General features: G+C 41.1%; 2 protein-coding genes across 7 annotated transcripts; one reads left to right on the plus strand and one right to left on the minus strand.

Annotated features, from left to right (window-relative positions):
* Positions 1-1,281: 1,281 nt before the first annotated feature.
* LOC133909641 (phosphatidylserine decarboxylase proenzyme 2-like) lies at positions 1,282-10,283 on the minus strand. Its single transcript, XM_062352163.1, has 21 exons — positions 10,020-10,283; positions 9,809-9,888; positions 9,480-9,504; positions 9,310-9,369; positions 9,041-9,109; positions 8,581-8,673; positions 8,442-8,492; positions 7,540-7,623; positions 7,351-7,442; positions 7,091-7,246; positions 6,886-6,970; positions 6,666-6,777; positions 5,980-6,080; positions 4,564-4,611; positions 3,653-3,799; positions 2,960-3,055; positions 2,773-2,847; positions 2,559-2,651; positions 2,063-2,149; positions 1,682-1,732; positions 1,282-1,587 (listed from the first exon to the last, which is right to left on the minus strand). The coding sequence occupies exons 1-21, from the start codon at positions 10,221-10,223 to the stop codon at positions 1,468-1,470; spliced, it is 1,929 nt and encodes a 642-aa protein (XP_062208147.1). The 5' UTR covers positions 10,224-10,283; the 3' UTR covers positions 1,282-1,467.
* Positions 10,284-11,193: 910 nt separating this feature from the next.
* LOC133909643 (uncharacterized) lies at positions 11,194-13,443 on the plus strand. 6 transcript variants are annotated; one of them, XM_062352167.1, is made up of 6 exons: positions 11,196-11,515; positions 11,620-11,675; positions 11,749-11,814; positions 11,987-12,028; positions 12,282-12,397; positions 12,583-13,443. In XM_062352167.1, the coding sequence occupies exons 1-6, from the start codon at positions 11,485-11,487 to the stop codon at positions 12,794-12,796; spliced, it is 525 nt and encodes a 174-aa protein (XP_062208151.1). In that variant the 5' UTR covers positions 11,196-11,484; the 3' UTR covers positions 12,797-13,443. The 6 variants fall into 6 exon arrangements, 3 of the variants coding, with proteins under 3 accessions (XP_062208152.1, XP_062208151.1, XP_062208150.1); XM_062352166.1 differs by having other exon boundaries at positions 12,216-12,397; positions 12,583-13,439; XM_062352168.1 differs by lacking the exon at positions 12,583-13,443 and having other exon boundaries at positions 11,194-11,515; positions 11,925-12,355.
* The last annotated feature ends 282 nt before the right edge of the window (positions 13,444-13,725 follow it).

Raw genomic sequence — 13,725 nt, forward strand, 5'->3', positions numbered from 1 at the left:
TGGTTTCGAGGAATGTCAAATGGGTGAGGAGATGGATATTGTTTTTGCTAAGTACAGAAATGGCGTCCCATGTACGAGGACACTATACTCCTGAAGGTTGATCATTATGCTGCATGCTTAGAAAGATTCTTCAAGAAACCTCTGGAGCTTGACATACTGATGAGCGATCTGCGTATGTATGGAAGATGGTGTTTGACCAAATATCTGTTCGTCCAAACATTGTTACGCATCTTGGTTTCATCAGCTCAGGTATTTACTGCAACATCAAAAAAGAATCATACAATATTCTAAACGAAGGATTGTAACATCTTGCAACATTAAAAAATACACCTGCAACATTAAATAGTATTCACTGCAACATCAAAAATCAATCGATAAAACATTCTAAATTAACGACTGCAACATCATGTATAAAATAAATCGTTGCAACAATTAAATTGAAGGATTGCAACATTCTTATCACAAAGGGGTATAATGACTGCCACAGAAAGGTGTTTTGCCATAGAAAGAAGAGGTCGTCAGAGCAGGAGGAGTCACAACTGCCGCTGGAGGAGTCACCGTTGTCACACTCGTTGAATGGCACAGACGACGCCAGGGCCACCGAGCTCCTAGCTTCGCTCCCCCCACCTCGTCGCCCCTGACCCTATGGCTTACCTCGCATTAGGCCACTAGATCTACTACCACGAGCTTGATCAACAAAGCTCGAGCTGGTCTGCTGAACGAACTAGCCGATGGATATAGTGTTGCTGTCAAATATGAGCCAATCTGAAGAGAGAGGGATGAGACGAAAGGAGGGGAGCTGAATCTGGAAGTGGAGCAATGGCTGAGGGACGACGCAACAAGAGGTCGAATCGAGTGGGGAGAGTGGCGGAGGAGGCGAGACAAAGTTGACTAGAGCAAAGTAACAGGTGGGACCGTGGGGGCGACACGACCGGTGTTAATGATTGAGAGTGGACTGAGCTAATTATTGATGATAGGCTGCAGGCTAAACGGACAGTTTGATGCCTCGAACATTATCATTTCCACAAACATTATTACGCATCTTGGTTTCATCAGCTCAGAGACTACTACCACCTAATACTCGACCTTTGGTTTATATCAGCTTGGCTGGCTTATTGTTGTAATTCACGTCCTAAGGAAAATTTTCATATATTTGTTCGTTCTAAAGTTTGGATTACACATTCGTGATTAGCCGTGGGTTCCTGCAGTAAGACAACATGGCTTAACAGTTCTCTTTAATAGTTAGTTGTGAATAGGGCACCCACCCTTTCGTGATCGATGTGAATAAAGAGCCCAGCCTTTTACTACTAAGAAAATATGGAATTAACAAAACCATGGATCTCACAAAAAATAAAAAGTAAAAGTAAAAATAAAAATAAAAATGGCAGTTGCTAGCTGCAAATACACCCTACTGTTAATCTATACGCATTTTGTAGCTTTGTACCATGGCACATCTCCTAACCTCCGTCACTCATTCGAACATTTCTGGTTTCTTTTGGAGACGCCCAAAGTCATGCCAACAGAAACAAGGGTTTCGAGTGACCTTCCACTGTTGGCCAGAAGATCAGCATCGAATTCTATCGCATCCTGTCATAGAAAGTCAATTTTGAGAAATAGTTCCGTTTCCACAATATGCATGGGTAACTAAAAGAAAATAGTCAGCAAACGAGGATGAGCAAACCTTTTCGAAGACGCATATTACCGTGCTCCCTCCAAATGAGAAATACCCAAACTGGAAAAAAAAAGATGAATCAGACAACTTGCAAATTAACTCAAGCATCAGAATTCTTAGAACATAATACCCCTTTAATCACAAATAAGTGTCGTTTTGACTTGCGTGCACAGTGCAATCAACATTTTCAAACTTCGGTTACAAATTACTATTTATATGTTGAGTTTGAATATTTTAAAACGATACGGATAGATTTGTCTTGAAAAATAATTTCATAATAGTATAACTTTGCTATATTCTATAAACATACTACACAAAAAGTAATAGTTAAAGATGTGTTTTGGGGACACTTTAACTAGAGGGAGTAAGGGACCAAGCATGAAGAAAAACCTCGTCTCCTTTGTGGACGTAGTCACCCTCATTTTTCAAGAATGTGATGCTTCCTACCATGGTTGCTCCAATGGCAACAAATGCTACCTGAATCATGCCATCAGAAAAAAAGTATTGCATGGTGAGTAACGGACAGGTAAGCAAGCTACTGGGTTGCTGTACTAGGTGCCACACTGTACTAGGTATGCAAGCACAAGCACAAGCACCGCGCCAGGACGTTCTGAGTTCATCAGTTTATCTCAAGTAACCAAGGGAATCAAACAATGCACTTTCACAAACCGATATTGAAAAATTCTACGGGTCTCCTCTGGTCCTACTGATCCCAAAGATTTAAGACAGAATGGGGAGAAGAGTCCAGGCTATATGAGCATTGAGCATCCTATTATGTTTAGTTTGCTCACAACTGAATGGAGTAAAATTATCCCAGAATTCCGACAGCAGGAATATCAGTAAGTGGGTGCCTGGTAACATACAAGGAAAAAGGAAAAATGCAAACCTTTCCAAACTCGGAAGTTGATATTATTGAGACAACTCTTTTGTTCTCTGTAAATACATTACAGTACTTGCTATTCACAGCGATGGGATTGACCTATCGAATGAAAGATATCAGCGTTAGTCGAATACTGAGAAATGGTAGAAAGAGAACAAGACACGAACACATCCCTTTGCACACACAGGCATGAAAGCATGCCAATTTAAGTATTCTATACCGTGTACAGGTACCCAGGAACTTCCACAAATTTCTCCACAGTCCCTGAGACGGGTACATGAAACCTATGATAATCCTGCAGATTATAAAATAAGATGCATAACTGGCTTCTTTTCGAACCATAAGACAGCCCCATAATAAAACAGTCTTAACACGTGAGGATTATTTTTCTTAACAAGGAGATGTACCTGAGGTGCAAGCCGGAAAATTACTAATGATCCATTGCTTAAAGCATCTGAGCACACACCCGTCCCAAGGAGACCCTCAATTGAAAATTTGCGGCCCTAGGAACAGAAGACATACTACAATGAGACTTCAACTAAACACTCTACCATAAGAAGGATCATATTGTGCTTAGACGATCATGTCCCATGTAGTAAAAGAAATTTACTTGATTACAACATTTGAGTAATGATAATGTAATGGGTAATCGTCAATAAATGCTGCAGTCTTATCCATGTTACCCTGTTATACGGATTTATCTTAACCACGAGAATCATTTTTATCTTTACAGTGTCCTGAAAGTACAAGCAAAGCAATCAACCTATTGCATCAATTTTTACATAAATATCACTTCAAAAACGACATACTCATTGTTGTTTGTAACCAAACCCTTGATTTAATGGCTAACGGATGATGACAGGCATTGAACACCAGCTACAAGTTAACAGATAATCAATATACATTACTGCTTGCAGATTAATACACTGGTGCTAATGTGGTAAGCTTTCCTAAATATGATGGCAAAAAATCAGAACATATCATATGTAATAGACATCACTTTTAGAGAGATTAGATTGGTTCAGAAAATACCGCCCTCCATTTATTGCAAGCACCTACGCTCGTAGTGATGTACTGATTTAATCAAAATTAGCCTTTACCTTGATCCAAAGTCTTGTGCTCTCATCAACAGAACTGAAAGCCATTAAACGGCTATCAGCAGCACAGGTAGCAATACTGCCCTTATCATAGTGTGTAATTAGTCTGGCACCAGGCTTCAGTCCTCTAATGAAAAATTCATTAAAAGTCTGCAAGGAATAAGTAATAAGTGCATATGAAGGCTTTTCAAAATCAAATGCACCATTCAATCAATATCTACTGCTTCATTCCAAAAACATTTAGTATTATTGGAAGTCCAACAGACAAGATAATAGGGGCAGCAACGATGTACCTCTCAAATATATATGAGCATAAGCCTAAAGAGGGCTTCTTTGGATAGGCATGAAATAGACCACATCCCTTCCGATTGTCAGGGAAATCAATTCATTTTCCCACCAACCTGAAGGGAATGGGTCTAATCCCCACGTATCCAAATAAGTCCTGAGTAATTCATAAGGAAAAGTCAACAGGGCTAGGAGCGCATCAACAACAATCCAGCATTCCTCAAAGATATTAGCACGTGTCAAATTGGTAGCCTTTTGATAAAATATGACCCATGTAAATACATCCTAACTAATGTGAACAAGATAAGTCAATAACTGTTATGGCTGCTGATACGGCAGCGCTACTGTTCATGCACGTTGCTGCAGCAGTGGGCAGTAGCAAGGATTTGGAAGCCTTCTTCCCAATCAAGATGATCTCTTTCCCTAAATATTTTATTGCTTTCGTAGGATAAGGAAGCTAATTAGTAATTCACTTCAATTGAATTCTCAGCATTAGTAGGATATGTTGCGATGAACAAACAAACTGACTTCAAAGATAATATCTGCACATACATAGAAACCTAAAACAAAAGGGAGATGACCATAAGTCAATAAATATGGAGGCTGGCATTACTAACATAGGTACATACCTTAAAACTTTCGATAGGGTCCTTGACCTCATCCATATTAATTTGATCCTGCAGTTATATACAATTAATATCTAGGCTGACAACAATGGTTTGATATAAAATGCAAATGTTCAACATACATTAAGAATTTCAGATAGATAATAATAAAATGGATCGATACATAAACAACAAGACCAAATGGCTAGCATTTAGAAAGAATTAGAGGTGGTCAAACCACTAACGAGAATACCGATACATTGACCAAACTGAGCCGTCATGATTCAGATTACACAGTTAAGATTGAGCTGAAAACATCAGAAATGATGACTGTGCTGCAAACATGTTTCAGAAGACATGTAGAATTTTGCATTACCTCTAAGGAGTCGATCTAAGCTCAGCCACTGAATAGCAGTGTTACCGGGACACTGGTGCGGGTGTCGGTGGTGCAGGTGTTCGATTCAGCAAACGCTAGAAAATTGGATTCGAGGATTCATCTAATATATTAATTTTTTAAATTTATAAAAGTAAAAAATACATATTAAATTATAAATTTGCTGGGAAACCATTTGCTATAGTGTCACATTCCTCATTAGTCCATATGTGACCAATCCACAAGAAGATGCATCACAGGTTTAAAAAGAGAAGAAAAGAAAAGGGAATAAAGGAAAGAGATGGGCTATCGCCTATTGGGCTGGCCCATCCAGCCCACCTACTACCACCTCCCAATCCCCGACTCCATTCCTAACGTAAGCAAGCCGCCGCTACCGCTCTTTCCCCTTCCCTGCTTCTCTTCTTCCACAACGCAAAGCCGCCGCTGGAGACGAGTCCGGTGCGTGCTCGCATTGTTCTTTGCTTTTGAAGTTTCTATACAATTATTTCCAAAAGTAGGTCTTCAGTAACCAGTATAGACTTCCGGGATCACAAACCCTGCTTGGAATTACTCCAAAAGTTGTTTAAAACAAACTTCCTCTTCACATACCACACATTCTATGTGTCTGACCATGCACCGTTTGAAGGCACAACATAAAGTTCTGCTAGCGAAACATTACAAAACTTCATAAAGTACACTATTTTTTGAAATTTGTTGTAATCACTATTTTATTTCATTTATGTCCAAGGACAAGGACTTTTGATCCACAGTACTTATGCTGCTTGAAAATGAAAAGGTGAAAACTACCAAATGCTGGGATTGAAACAGCTCCGAGTCTCCGACAGATAATGATATGTGTATTTTGTAAAAACAAACTACTGAGCTATGAAAAGAGAAAAAAAAAAGAACACTGAGAAACAGCATAGCTCAGGCACAACTGGGGATAAGAAATTACAACATGTATATTAGACCACAATATTGCTCTCTAAGTTTTGTTAGATTTGTAACTCATGTGCATGTTCTTTATGGAGAATGAGTAAAACAAAAGTTCAGTCCATACTCTGCACCTTAAATAACTCAAGGAACTTGGGAATATCTTTGGCAGATTCCAGCGAGTTCATCTTTTTTCCTTGCTTCTCAGATAGATTCTTCAAGAGATCTTTAACACCTGCATGACAACAATCGCAGTTACACCAAAGCTATTAGTCCATATAGAGGTGCACATATTAGGTGGTGATAAAGACCAATTCTAGATAAGAAAAAATAGTTGTGATAGGTGTAAATATCAGATGTTCTAATTTGAATACAGCAAATAATCGCTCTTTGAGGTTGTACTAAAAAACACTAGAGTCCTAAATCAAACATATTTCATGCAATGGCTTTTGTACACTGGTTTCTTAAGTATGTCACAGTAATTGAGGTTTGTCTTGTCTACAGCTACATGTGTACAAGGGTGTGATGAGCTGCACGAATTTAGATCATCCCGTTTAAATGCAGGATTGTAATTGGTGATCGAACAGTTATTTCTTGTTCATAACCTGCTCACCAACTAAACATTGATTGAGGAAAACTTGTTATACATCACACTAGGTCAATTCACAAGCCAGCATTCTTAAGTAGTTGTTGAATGTTTACAAGTGAAGGAAATTCAGATCATTTTGAACGAATCTATCAAGTGTACCTTCTCAAGATGTGATTACATAAATCCTTGATGGAAAATATGAGAAACTAAGATTATATTGCTCCAACATACCTGTATTGATAAGAGTGAGCCCTACTTTTGATTGGTATAAAGCCCTCATGGACAACACAATTTTTCTGTCAATAAGTTCTTCAACTATCCTCTTTGTTCGCCGGTCGAAAACCTTATATCACAGTGTTGATTTAATGGAAGAAAGGAGCAATACAATTGGCATAGCTTCCTTCATTTACAACTTTGAGTTAATCTAACAAATGGAGAAACTGATACACACCAGAATATGTGAAGCTGCAGAGCCAGAGTGCAAACCAACATCATACGTCGAAAAATGCGCCCATTCACTCAGCTCGAACATCCACCTGCACATGACAACTATATGACTATAGAACTTGCTCATATTTGCATGACATTTCATAATAAACATGGGGAAAATGGCAGTAGTCAGACACTCAGGCTCATCAATAAATGAAGCATCTTACCCATATGAAGCCTGCTTATCGGTTAGAAATCCACCAGTCATAATCTGATTACCAGTTCCCTCATCAAAGCAAAGTGTCATATGTATCATATCATTTATTTTATCATATTTTCCAAGAACTTCACCGCAGACAGGGCAGTTACTTATAAGTGGTTCTCTGAAAAAGGGGGCAGCATAATCAACGATACAGCTACATTTTAGAGCTTATCAATAACTAAATTTTGAAACATAACTAGACGTGAAGAAGTAGCAATTTGTTACTTCTCTTGTTGATCAGCTAGTAGTGCTGCCAGTTCATCTATGTCAACCGTGCCATCACCATTTGTATCCGCTTGGCGGAAAAGCTCTTCAATCTAATGTATGAAAGAAATTAATAGAATACTGTTGGCAGAAGGGACTGAATACAACTACAAGGGACATAATCTCGAAGTAAATGGAACAAAATCTAACCTTTGTAACTGCTAATTTATTACCAAAAGCTTTCATTAAGTCTGAGAATTCGGATAAGGAAAGTGTTCCATCTTCATTGTAGTCCTGTTGTAGCACGAGCAATGTTATGCCATGCAGGGTGGAATACAAAGAATTAACGGCATGCAATGTGAAATTGACAAGCAGCATATTTGAAATCATGCAGGTTGCAGCTTTAGTCAGGTGACTGATGAACACTGCACATTAAGGAATATTGTCTTTGAGTTGAATGCTTAGTGATAGCAACAACGACAACAAAACTAAAAGAGGCGCAACTGCGGTAAATAAGGCATATAATAGTGCACAAAGGCATATTCATTGCATAAAATCAGATTGGAAAAGAAAAAAGGAAGAGCCGAATTTGTAGAAATCCCAAATGTTTTTACTACAAAAACCATCAGTCCATCACACCCTAATAGGTTTCTCTTTACAATTCTGTTGGCGCTTTACCTTACACTCCTTAGTTTAACATTTCTTAATAGAAAACAAATTTTTATATTCATCTTACACTAGGGTACTTAAAGTTCAATTTGTCCCACATGAACTTAATTCCATGTTCATAGGGGGAAATGGTACCTAGTTAAAAGTTCAGACTACCAAAGCAGCAAAATGGAACCTAGCGTCCTGACAAATGGTAAGCAATAGTCTTCAGATTATTGAAGAGTTCTTGTTTATGCAGCCCAAATAGAACTTGCAATGCAGAGAAATGCTGCAGTACCAATGCAATCACTTGTTACAGTTGTACAGCTATTATATCCAAACATCACACGCTCACAATTAATCATAAACAGAATACGAAACTTTGGCAATATCCATTCTTCAAGTGTCATGATTATTAAGTACTAATCATATATGGCGACATGGTGTTAGTATTAAAATAATACCACTATAGCTAAGACACGACGGGCAAAGCTTTGTTCTGTTTCAACAGGATCCTGCAATAGAACCAATGGACAAAAAAATTAGTACTTGGACGATGCCCAATGAGTTCTGATGATAAAATAAATAAGCAAGAGCAGTTACTTCGATGTGACAGGAGATGGATATGCTACCCACTGTAGTATTGGGTGATGATGGGTCCAACAGAGAAAGGTCCTCAGAGTGTTCCTCCAAGTCCTGATATGGGAAATTTCAATAATAACAATTGAATAATGAATTTCAGGTCCACCGATAGTTCTAAAACATTACCAATTTGTTTATTATGGAACATAAGATTTACATTCTAAAGGAACAGAAAGCTTCTAGTCTCAGCCATATCAACAAATAAACGGGGCAGATATGCTGTGCATATGCATATACATTTGAATCCACATACTCTACATTGTGCCACTCACTTAAATAAACACAAAACAATCCCTAGAATCTTCTCTTGCAAAAAGGTACAACAACCTACTAGACTGAAGAGAACATGTGTCTCTTCAAAAGAAAATAAGAAACCGTCTGGATAGGGAGATAAAGATAAAGAGATGAAGAACAGTGTTACCTTAGTAAGCATTTCAAAGAGATCAACTTCACAGTAACCAACCAAAGTACTCTTGGAAAACCGGTTAGTCTGCGAAAATGTAGAAAGTATGTAACGCCACTGTATCGCAATTTTCGTTTGACTTATACTTCCATCAATACATGTTCTTTCGAAGCTGTTCACTAATAATTTGCTTATGTGGAAGCATTGTACATGAAATGCTAACAGAATAAAGTAATACAGTTAGGCTTGTAGACTAGCATACATTTAGTTAATGCAAGGGCAGATACCTCAAAAATGGAGATACGTGCAATATGAGGTCCATTGGTTTCTACTATAACTTTCTTTTCCTGCAAATTTATCAACATTATCATAATAACGCTTAACTGGATACAGCAGTAATCTAAAATTGACACTCAGAAGGAGCACAGTGCACAGAGAAAACTTGCAGCTTACTCACTGAGTTCCACACAGGCCTGTGAGTACTGCAACAAATGTTCGCAGATTGGAGGCAGAAAAAAAAAGGTATTAGATGCGTCTCAACATGAGGCTAATAAAATACATTTCAAGTAAGAAGGAAGTACAGGCAAGCCAAATCACGATATGAAGTAGCTGTTGTAATTTTATACTTGACTACTAATATAGTATAGGGTCTTTCTAAAAACCCGTGTGTGAGTTAAAAGTTGCTAGTTAGAGGGCTCGGTAACTATTTCACATCGATGAACAGTTTAGCTCGGAACTGGATCAAACATAGTAGGAGTAAAGGTACAGGAAGCAAAAATGACGCACTTGTCGGACTTGTCAGTACGGTACGTGCGCTCCCCAAGAGACAGGCACGCGAAGAACTTGTCCTTGAACTGCATATCCGCCTGCCCCACCAACCGAATCAGACAGCGAACAGAAATAATCAGGCACACAGATACGATCCGAATATACCAATTCCGCCCGCCCAGCCCCGAGCGGAGCCTAGAAGGTAACGGAGTGGGCGAGCGCACCCTACCTTGACTATCCGGATGCGCGCGATGCCGGCGAAATCGTCGGCGGCGACGGCCTTCCCCGACGCCGAGTCTTGACCTGAGGCGGACCCGTTGCGGTGGCGGTGGCGGTGGTGGTGGTGGAGGCGGAGGTGGCGGCGGAAGCGCGTGAAGCGCGAGGGCAGCGGCTCGTCGCCGCCGGCATTGGGGCGGGACGCCGAGTGGCCCATGAGTCAGAGAAGGGACGCAAGCGACGTGGGACGGACGCGGAGGAGTTGGTGAAGAAGCGTGGCCCGAAAGGGGAGGGCCTTTTTAAACCAGACCATCCCCACGTGTCAGTGGGTTCTCAGAGGCAGAGCGTGCAGGACGGGTCCCACGAGTTAGCGGGTGGGCGGAGGCTTCGAAGTGGCAGGGAAGACGACAACCGCGTCCGTGTGGATGTGGTCCAAAAGCCGCGTCAGCTTGTGGGCCCGGACTGATGGTCAAACGTGGACCAGCAGCACTCCAGATTATGCAAAGTATTAGGGGTCGTTTGGTAGAGCTTTGATTATGTGGTGAGAGTGATTTTATGATGGAAGTAGGGTGAGAGTGATTTTATGGTGAGAGTGATTTTGTGGTGGAAGTAGGGTGAAAATGATTCTATGGTGAAAGTGATTTTGTGGTGGAAGTAGGGTGAGAGTGATTTTGTGGTGGAAGTAGGGTGAGAGTGATTCTACGATGAAAATGATTCTGTTTGTAAAATCGTTTGGTATGTTAGTGATGGAAATGATTTTTAAGAGGATATTGTGTTGAAATCGAGAAGAATTAGTCAGGAATCAAGTAGAAGCTAATTTTTTCAGCTCCCACCTCGCTATACAAAACGGAAAAGTGATTCCCGCACGGAATCACTCCCTGATCAACCCGTTTAACAGCGTTGGGAGTAATTTCGAAACGAAATCAGCTCATATAGCTCTACCAAATGAGACTTTACTCTCTCTCTCTCCTTCACCTTAACTAGTTCAAGTGATAGCGACTTCTGTTTTTTTTTTCAGGGTTGTCTTTCTAAGGGCTGCAATGTACTAAGTAATACTTTGCATATATGTGTGAAATACAACCCGGTTTTCTCAAAAAAAAAAAAGTGAAAGCGACGACTAAAAATACGTATTACCAGAGCACCCTTTTCCTATTCCAGACTAAGACTATATACGTATGCCGTAGATGTTTAGTTGGTCCGTAGATTGGAACCGCCAGGCTCAAGCTCGTTATGGGGCCAACAAGCAGATGCGGGATCTTATGTGCTGAAGGCGATGTCCAGTCAAGTCTAGCGCGCCTTATCTGCCGCGGTGCACTTCGTGTGGCACCGCCAAGCTTTCGCCTTCTCTGCCATGGAAGCTCTCGGCGAGACGGGCATCATCGGCCCGGCGTCGTTGCGCCGCTCCAGTCACCGCCGAGCCGGCCGGGGAGGAGAAGCCGGCTGCTCCCAAAGCAGCCGCAGCGTCTCCGGCGCCAAAGATGATCTTGAAGAAGAAGCCGGTCTACTCGAGTAAGAAAGACGCTTGCTCTTACGATCGAGATGCAATTCTATCTTGTCCTTAATGAACTGAATTCTGTGTCCCTCCCCTACCTTTTTTGTGTGCATACATACAGTGAAGAAAGGGCAGATTGTGCGTGTCGAGAAGGAGAAGTACCTGAACTGCATACATGTGAGCATACCTGTCGGTTCTGTCTCGAATGTAAAACTTGGCTCACTCCTGCACATGATGTGTTATTTTTCAGTACCAGTCAGTGGGGCACCCACCCTTTTACAAGGGTCTACATTACATATACAAAGACCGCGGCGAGGTAACCTCTTTGCGTGCAGATCTTGTTGCAATGCTAGCTCTCCATTCCAAAAATCAAATCTCTCATCGGCTATTACAGTACAGCATTTCATTCAGTTCAGTTCAGTTCAGTTCAGTGTACGTAAATGCATGCATCAATCGCCATTGACCCTTTCGATTGTTACCAAGTGCAGGTTTTGGACATCAGAATCTTTGAGACTGGGAAGTATGCCCTGGTACGTACGACATCACCTCCTGCTCCATGCATGCTTAATTTCTCTGCCTCTGGCTGCTCAGCATCGTTTCTTACTCTTTCACTGTACTGCTCCGCAATGGAGAAGAGGTTTTCAGAGATCAACAATGCCTTTTGTCTTTGGGTTTCCTCTTGACGTGACTGAATAATCCTCACCTTACTTCCCACAGATCGCGTGGGTGGGGATTCCAACACCACCTGCATGGCTACTAACTTTTTTTTATTTTTTTAAACAGGACTCCCTTACCTGGTCTTCTTTGAGACCTTTTTACGGGGAGATGCGACACCTCGATGGGCTCGGCTGCAACCGGCAACTTTACCACCATGGCTACCAACTTACATGCTCATCAAGGTATAGATATCTAAGAGGTTTTACTAACACTCTGCTAGCCATATAATCGACCTGTCTGAGGAAATAAAAACAGCAATGCTGGTACTATCACATGGTAATCAAGGCACTGAAATCAGTCAGAGTTAGCAGAGGTTGCCATCAGCAAATCACTGACCCTCGTTGTACATGTGGTTATTTTTTTGCAGTTGGACAAGCTGGACTACAGAGAATATGATGGGCTCACGGACGCACCCAAGGGAAACTTTTACAGTCAGCTGCACACATACTTCTATCTCGGCCGTTTATGTACTAGAGAATCAACAGACAGATAAGAAAAATAACACTAAGATAAAAGATGCGTGTGCATATATTGCAGAGTTACTTTTCCCAAGTCAAAGCTGCTGGCTACTGGCTCCATGAGAGGTTGCCATTCTTGTCCGGAGCATGACATGTCCTGTTCTCGGCCGGGTCACCATTCAGCGTTGTACATAGCTGCCAATACGAGGCAATCTGCCATTGTTTCGCGTCTCTGCTACCCAGATTAAAAAGGGAAGAAATTAAAAGTGAGAAGATTAATGTGAGTAGGTGTCATCAAAGAATTATTTCAGCTCCAACTCTATAATTCTCGTCACAGGTGGCTCATAGACAAAGCAGATCAATCCTAAGCCACCAATAATACTTGCACTAAACAATTTGGTATGGGTGGTGAGCATCCCATCAAATCTCTATTAATTCGTGTGCGATAACATCATATGCTAATCACATAACTCATAAATTAGCCACTCTGCTAATCACATATGAAACGACATGAAGTGGATCAAGAACCACGGAAATTGAGCACCAATAGTAATCCGTGTAAAAAAGATGAATCAAGAACCACCTAACTCAAGCAATAACAACAATTACGCACGATGTGGTCGTCAGACTGTAAGATTGAAGCCAAGGGAATTATTAACCAACAAAACCAAGTCATCAATAGCAGATCGGCGCCGACATCCGCCAGAGGAGGGGAAGGGAGAGGTTGACGTGGGAGAGCGTGAGGCAGAGGTTACCATAGGGTAGGGGAACTCATAGGTTACCATGGGCGAGGGCTCATCGTCATCTCCGATGAGGCTGGCCGCCATCACCGTGAAGGTTCGGTTGCCGTCAAGGGCATCGAGCACGAGACTCGGTTGGGCGAGCCTTATAGTTGTCGTGTTTATTTCCAGACCTCGTCACTCGATTTTCTCCATTTGACGGGTGGAGCCGAAACCGGTGGTAAAAAAAAGTTTGCTGACCATACTTCTAAATACCAATGTTCAAACTAGCTCAGAAAAAATTTAAGGTCTGCAATTTGCAGGGGTTTTGGA

Source organism: Phragmites australis, chromosome 2 (genome assembly GCF_958298935.1).
Source record: "Phragmites australis chromosome 2, lpPhrAust1.1, whole genome shotgun sequence".
In the NCBI taxonomy this organism is placed as follows: Eukaryota; Viridiplantae; Streptophyta; class Magnoliopsida; order Poales; family Poaceae; genus Phragmites; species Phragmites australis.

Bases quoted from the DNA above. Each gene is read 5' to 3' on its own strand.
- LOC133909643 (XM_062352166.1), top strand. From the start codon at position 11,485: ATGATCTTGAAGAAGAAGCCGGTCTACTCGA. The intron at 11,676-11,748 runs GTGAGCATACCT...GTTATTTTTCAG, and splicing joins AGTACCTGAACTGCATACAT to TACCAGTCAGTGGGGCACCC. The intron at 11,815-11,986 runs GTAACCTCTTTG...TACCAAGTGCAG, and splicing joins TATACAAAGACCGCGGCGAG to GTTTTGGACATCAGAATCTT.
- LOC133909641 (XM_062352163.1), bottom strand. From the start codon at position 10,223: ATGGGCCACTCGGCGTCCCGCCCCAATGCCGGCGGCGACGAGCCGCTG. The intron at 7,443-7,539 runs GTTAGATTTTGT...TTCATACATTAG, and splicing joins ATAAATTAGCAGTTACAAAG to ATTGAAGAGCTTTTCCGCCA. The intron at 6,971-7,090 runs GTAAGATGCTTC...TGTCATGTGCAG, and splicing joins GATAAGCAGGCTTCATATGG to GTGGATGTTCGAGCTGAGTG.